The 7,693-nt window shown below is 40.9% G+C and overlaps 1 protein-coding gene across 1 annotated transcript in view; it reads right to left on the bottom strand.

The window, feature by feature from the left end:
• CFAP57 (cilia and flagella associated protein 57) overlaps positions 1-7,693 on the bottom strand; it is a 75,761-nt gene that overhangs the window by 43,155 nt on the left and 24,913 nt on the right. The window contains 3 exon segments of the mRNA XM_027110752.1: positions 5,457-5,570; positions 6,270-6,435; positions 7,228-7,367. Of these exon segments, the coding sequence (XP_026966553.1) occupies positions 5,457-5,570; positions 6,270-6,435; positions 7,228-7,367 (420 nt within the window).

Raw genomic sequence — 7,693 nt, forward strand, 5'->3', positions numbered from 1 at the left:
GGAGAAAAAAAAGATTTCTCAGAATTAGTTCAGCCAAGTTGCTAAACAAAACAACCAAATAAAAACTTTCTAGCCTTTTCCCCTTTTCGTATTTGTAACTCCGTTCTCCAATAGAGAGAGACTGGCTCCCATGAACTCCAATGCGTTAATGGATTTTCTCAATCTCCTTATAAGTAACAAACCTGCTGACCCACTGGTTACCTCTTTGGGTGTTCCCATGACTACAGTCCTGTCAGCCACATCTCAGTCCTAGCTCTACCATGTCTCAGTCCTAGCTCTACCTCTTAAATTGCATTTTCTAATTGTTTTCTACTATCATGTAAAAATGCACTTAAATATAGTTATTTCTAACAATATTCTTAGATTCACTAATTTTAATAGTTTATCTGCAAATTCTCTGAATTTTCAACATACCCGATTATGTCTGTGGTGATAGTTTTATTTCATCCTGTCCAACCTTCATGCCTTTTATTTTGCTATGGCCTGAATGTCTGTGTCTCTCGCTACCTCCTCACCCCAAAATTCATATTTTGAAATCCTGACCCTCAAAGATGATGGTATTAGGAGCTGGGGCCTTGGCGGGGTGATTAGGTCCTCAGTGCTTCCCTCATGAGCCCTTATAAAAGAGGCTCCAGAGAGCTAGCTCGCCCCTTCCACCATGTGAGGATACAAGAAGTCTGCAGCCAGGAAAGAGGGTCCTCTCCTGACCATGCTGGCACCTTGATCTTGGACTTCCCACACTCCAAATTGTGAGGAAAATTTTCTGTTGTTTATAAGCTATCTAGTCTATGCTATTTTGTTATGGCAGCCCCGTGGACTAATGCATAGTTCAGTTCCTTGCCTTATTGCACTGGATAGGACTCAGTAGAAGGCTAACAGAAGGCATCAGGTTTTGTCCTCTATCTCAAAGGGAATGCTTTCATAATTTCATAATCAAGTGTGCTGTTTGTTGTAGGTTTTCTGTGTCTTTATTTTTCTCCAGGCTGCACTTTTTTTTTTTTTACTATTTATTTATTTATTTGGTTGCACTGGGTCTTAGTTGTGGCAGGTGGGCTCCTTAGTTGCAGCACGTGGGCTCTTTGGTTGCAGCAGGCAGGCTCCTTAGTTGTGGCTTGCTGGCTACTTAGTTGTGGCCTGCAGCCTCCTTAGTTGTGGCATGTGAACTCTTAGTTGTGGCATGCATGTGGGATCTAGTTCCCTGACCAGGGATCAAACCCAGGCCCCCTGCATTGGGAGCGCAGAGTATTATCCACTGCGCCACAAGGGAAGTCCCTGTAAATGTCTTATATAAGATTTTTAGGGACTTCCTTGGTGGTCCAGTGGTTGAGAATCTGCCTTTCAATGCAGGGGACATGGCTTGAGCCCTGGTCAGGGAACTAATATCCCACATGCCTCAGGGCAAAAAGCCTGCGCTCTCTAGAGCCCGCATGCCACAACTAGTGAGCCCGTGCACTGCTACTGAGCCCGTGAACTCTGGAGCCCACACGCCACAACTAGAGAGAAGCCTGCACGCCACAACAAAGAGCCCGCATGCTGCAACGAAGATCCGCGTGCCACAGCTAAAGACCCAGTGCAGCCAAATAAAATATTTTTTAAAAGTACCTAAATTTTTTTTATAATATAATAAGTTCCCCATTATTTTTAGTTCCTTTTTTAAAATCATGAATGCATGTTAATGGTATAGATTTTTATTATATCTGGATTTATAGAGATAAGCATATGCTTTTTTATCCTTACTATGTTAATGTGGTATTCACTAATTGATTTCAAAATCTAAAATAACTTTGCATTCCTGGAATAAATCAACATGGTCATGCTGTATTATCCTTTTAATATATTGCTTGATTGGTTTGATAATAATTTATGTAGGACTTTTCATGTTCATACAAAAGACTGGCTTATCGTTTTCCTTTCTTGTGATGTCTTTGACAGGTCTCACAATTATGCTGACCTCCTAGAACAATGTTGGAAGTATTTGCTTTTTTTTTTTTTTAATTCTCTAGAAGAGTTTTTTCAAGATTAGTGTCATGTTTTCCTTAAAACTTGATATACTTCTCCAGTGATAGTTTTCTTTGTCAGAAGAAATTACAGATTTAATTTTTAATTTAAATTTAAATTACAGATTCAATTTTTCTAGGAATTTGTCAGTTCGTCTATGTATTCACATTTACTTGCATAAAGTTGTTCATAATATCTTCTTATGATCTTTTTTAATGTCTATAGGACCTGTACTGATATCCCCTTTTCATTCCTCACATTGGTTACTTATATCTTCTCTCTATCTTCTTTTCCCCTTAATCAGCTATGCTAAAGGTTTGTTCATTTTGAGTTTTCAAAAAATCAAGTTTTGTCATGTACCACAATGTTCATTGCAGGTCTATTTACAATAGTCAGGACATGGAAGCAACCTAAGTGTCCAATGACAGATGAATGGATAAAGAAGATGTGGCACATATATACAATGGAATATTACTCAGCCATAAAAAGAAACAAAATTGAGTTAGTTGTAGTGAGGTAGATGGACCTAGAGTCTGTCATACAGAGTGAAGTAAGTCAGAAAGAGAAAAACAAATACTGTATGCTAACACATATATATGGAATCTAAAAAAAAAAAAAAGGTTCTGAAGAACGTAGGGGCAGGACAGGCATAAAAACTCAGACATAGAGAATGGACTTGAGGACATGGGGAGGGGGAAGGGTAAGCTGGGAAGAAGTGAGAGTGGCATGGACATATATATACTACCAAATGTAAAATAGATAGCTAGTGGGAAGCAGCCGTATAGCACAGGGAGATCAGCTCAGTGCTCTCTGACCACCTAGAGGGGTGGAATAGGGAGGGTGGGAGGGGAGACGCAAAAGGGAGGGGATATGGGGATGTATGTATATGTATAGGTGATTCACTTTGTTATACAGCAGAAACTAACACACCATTGTAAAGCAATTATACTCCAATAAAGATGCTAAAAAGATAAAAATTAAAAAAAAAATCAAGTTTTGGCTTTGATGATCTTCTATTGTGTGAACGTTCTCTGTTTCATTAACTCCTGCTCTTATCCTGATGATGTCCTTTCTTTTGTTTTCTTTGAATTAATTTGCTGTTCTATTTCTAATTTATTGAACTGGATGGTTATATTACTGATTTTCATCTTTTTCACTTTTCCAATACATGTATTTAATGTCATAAATTTCCCTGTATGCATGGCTTTAGCTGCACGCTCCATCTATATTTTCTTTTGTTTTTGTTTTTTCTTGCAGTATTACACATGTAAGCCTAACATATATCCCGGGCTGGAGACAAGTGTTATAAATTCTTGTAAAGTGAGGAAACATGGCTGCTCTCCTGGGTTGGTGAGGTAGGGCCTCCTATGGGGGTGTGCATGGTCCTGGAAAGAGCATCACATTCACCTGGTGTGCTTTCCTCCGCATCTCCACAGTCACACTGTTGGAGCTGAGGAAACGCAGCAACTCTCAGTACTGCTTGTGCTTAACAGCACTTTTGCTTGTGACCTGTTAATTGCTAAACTCAGTGGTCACTTTTTAGTATTCACAGCCCACTCTCTGACATTTAATACCGCTGACTACTTTATCCTTTTGGAAACCAGTTCCCTGGCTTCTTTGATACAATTCCTCGATTCCAGGTTCTCTTTGTACTTCATTTGCAGTCTCTGTCTTCTTTACCAGTCCCTTGGTCACTCATCTCCTGCCCAAGATCTCAGATTCCACATGAGCCCTTGGTGATCTAATCTATGCCTCTGACTTCTACTGACTACCACCTAATCCCCTGAATTGGAATTTTTAGCCTTGACTTCTTTCTGACCTCTGCACTCATATATCACACTCCTGGACACATCAAGCATAACGTGTCCAAAATGGAGCTTAATATCTTTTTTCTCTCTGTCCCTACTACTAAAGCCATGGTTTAGTTCCTAGCTCCTTTTTCACCCTCATTTCCTAGCTGATCTCCTTCACTCCAACTTCCCTCCCCTCTAATCCATTCTCAGTACTGTTTGGAGAATTATCTTTCTGATACCATTACTTCCTTTCTTAAATCCTTCCAATTGTTTCCCATCATCTACAGACTAATGTTCAATTCCTTGGCATGGCGTACACACTCTATGGTGCAGCAGACTTCTCCAGCTCCTCCTTCTATCACTCCTTAAATGTGTCCTATAAACCACAAACCACCATCCTATTCTACACTCCCATTCCTGCATCTACAACACATCCTGCTGCTTAGAATGCTTTTCTTTTCCCATTGCTTGTTCTCTCCAAATTCATCTGCTGACTTCTTACCCTTTCAATCTTTAGTCTCTCCCTTTTCTGCATGCTCCATATCTACTTTATCTTTAGGAACTACTGGTTTTCCTTCCTAAATATCTTTTGAATCCATCCACTTCTTCCTATTGGTACCACCTCCATCCTGGTCTAAAATACTAATCATTTATCATGTAGATAACAATCTCCTTACCATTTCCACTCTCGTCCTTTTCAATACAATCTTCATTCTGCAGCCAAAGTAATGTTTTAAAATGCAAATATGGTCATATCATTTCTTGTCCTAAAACTCTTCAATGATTTCATGGAACAGGAAGGATAAAGTATAAAATCCTTAAAAGGCCTACAAGGTTCCATGAACAAGGTTCCATGAACTTGGGTCGCTGCTAACCTCACCAATCTCAGTTTCATTCCTGATACCTTCAGTCTCACAGATGGTTCCTCCTATACCCTTAGAAATCTCCCATCTCAGGGTCTTTGTTTATTTATTTATTTTTGGCTGCTTTGAGTCTTTGTTGCTGAACATTGGCTTTTCTCTGGCTGCAGTGAGAGGAGGCTACTCTTGGTTGCGGTGTGTGGGCTTCTCATTGTGGTGGCTTCTCTTGTTGCGGAGCATGGGCTCTAGGCACACAGGCTCAGTAGTTGTGGTGTGCGGGTTTCAGTAGTTGTGGCACGTGGGCTCAGTAGTTGTGGCTCACGGCCTCTAGAGCACAGGCTCAGTAGCTGTGGCACATGGGCTTAGTTGCACTGCGGCATTTGGGATCTTCCTGGACCAGGGCTTGAACCTGTGTCCCCTGCATTGGCAGGCGGATTCTTAACACTGTGCCACCAGGGAAACCCAGGGTCTTTGGATCTCTATCTGCAATGATTTTCCCCACCAGCTCTGTCTGATTAATTCCGAGCCACTCCTTAGGACCAAGCCTTCGTGAACATCCCAATTTCCCTCATGATGCCCACTCCTCACCACTTCCTCTCATAACAACCCATATTTTTCTTTCACTGAGTTTACTACAGTTAGTACTTAAATCTGTCTGTGCATTTGTTTTATTGTCATTTCCCCCAACTAGACAGGGACCTTCGAGGGAAAGGAATCACTTCTCTTTTGTTCACTTATACCCCATTGGCTAGCATGATGCTTGGCTCTGAGTCCTTGTTTCCTTGGACACCGTCCACTCACTTACCTTCCCTGTGTGTCCTTTCAGATTCGAGATGTTCTCCAGGCTGGTGGCGGAAAAAATGTGAATCACATTCCCATTGACTGCAGCAAACAGGTGACCTCCATTGCTAAAGCAACACTACCAGGAAATACAGGAAGAGAGTAAGAATGAAAGACAGTAGTCTATCTGAAGGTTACAGTTGAGTTCAGGGTGAAACCATACGTAGGATTGGGAATCAGGGGAAGGTGCAAATAGGACTGAGAAGTGCTGACATCTTCACTTTCACTATTCCTGTAGCTCATATTGGCCAAGATGCTGACCCTACCATGTGCACGAATCATGAAGGTGCTTGGGTCAGAGAATAGAACACTCATTTTGTCTGCAGAAGAAGTTTCAGAACAGGGGAGCAATTCCTCAAATCACTGTCTTGATTCCACAAGTCATCTCAGGGGGAAATCTGATGGGCTATTGTCTCTCCCTGTTGCTCATTTTCCCTGGCGCCTCCCAATCGCCAAACTCGCCTTCCCAGCTGTGACTCCGATTCTGTGATAACTTTCTTTTTAATGCTTTTAAAACATATATTACTCCACAGTCACAGAGTGGACTGATCACAGGTGAGATCTCACATGGTTTGGTTCAGTGATATATTTTGGTGGGCATAAAAGAAAGAGGATAGAACCAACATACTCAATAAGTTTGGTGGGAGAAATGGATTTCTTTTTAAGCCACCAGAATTCTCTAAGACAGTCTTTGGTCCTACCTCCCCAGTTGTGCTAGTTCTGATATTTCAACTCTGGCTTTCTAAGAAACTGGACCTTTATCTCCAGTAGTTCTTACCTCTTTGCACCCTCTGACAGAGTATTCTTTGAAAGAACGTATATCATCAATGAGTAGATTCATAAGGCGTAGTTTGTCAGCAAACCCTACTACAACGTAGTGTCCAGACGGGTGAAGGCTGATTGCATAAGCTTCTTCTTGGTATTCCTTAAATAGCTCCTGGGTGCTGTGAAAAAGATAAATTATTGAATATAAGTCTAGCCCACTGAGTCCCTCAAGTCCTCCATTGTATCTGGTACATATTTTTATCCTAGCATTTGAGATACTTTATTACTTGCAATTATTGGTGCCTCTTTTTCTAGATTTTGGTTACTTGAGGGTAGTGTCCAGCAATGCGTATGGCAAGTAAAGGGACTGAATATGGCATTGTCTAGACATGTTGAAGGCACAGCTCCATTTAGATTTCTAAATCAGAAGTATTGCACAATTTTTTTTCCAGCAGCCCCAGCAGCTATATACAAGAGCAAAGAAGTTACGTCATGGGGCCAATCTAGGCTGGAGATTCTCAAGGAAGCTGTGCCAGGAGGATAAAATCACTGGGAGCTGAAGGTGGTTGGGGCAGTGATCTGGTTTCAAAGGGCGAATCAATGGTCTGGAGAGCTCCGTGGGGCAAAAAGCAGGTCTAGTGGGATAGGAAAAGGGGATAGGAAAGCTAGAAGGACACAGGAGGGTATGTAAGGACGGGAGATATTGGGATGTTTCTTTATGTCCCACATGCCAAGCATGGTGTCTGGCACGTAGCAAGCACTGAATAAAGTATAAAGTGATTTTCTAGCTCATGCAAGAGTGAAAAGTAAAGAGAACAAGGTAGTTTGACTGACTTGATTAAAAAAAAAACTTTTCCAACTGAAAGCTTCTAAGTAATTAAAATTTCAAACCTCTAATTAAAATAATTCGCATGGAAAATTTAACAACTGAAATCGTGCATATCACAGTAGCAAAGCCTTTCACTCCTTACTTTGATTCGTAATTCCAGATGCGAACAGACCGATCCACAGAGCAGGTGGCAATGAGGGGTTTGCGGATGCAGGTAGCTAGACCAGTGATGGATGCTGAGTGCAACGGGTACATCAGATACTCAAAGTGGGCAGGCTCCCCCTGGAGAAATCACACAGAATGAGATTGGGCAGAGGAAGCAAAAGGCTGGTAATGCACTCCAGCTCTCATTACTACTTATGGACGTTAATTAGCCCAGATGCACAGAAATCAGGCTGTGGGCAAACTGCTTTAACATTATGCATGTTTTCCTATACCATTATTATTTTAAAACATCATTTTAATGGCAATAAAGTATTTTATTCTATGAATATACCAGAATTTAATTTATCTATCCTTCTACTATAGGAATATTTAAGTGGTCTCTGATTTTTGTGAGTTAGGGGTAACACTAGACTAAATATTCTTTTTTTTTTTTTTTTTTTTTT

This window comes from Aethalodelphis obliquidens, unplaced genomic scaffold, assembly GCF_003676395.1.
Source record: "Aethalodelphis obliquidens isolate GAN/ISIS:26980383/991018 unplaced genomic scaffold, ASM367639v1 scaffold9, whole genome shotgun sequence".
Classification (NCBI taxonomy): Eukaryota; Metazoa; Chordata; class Mammalia; order Artiodactyla; family Delphinidae; genus Aethalodelphis; species Aethalodelphis obliquidens.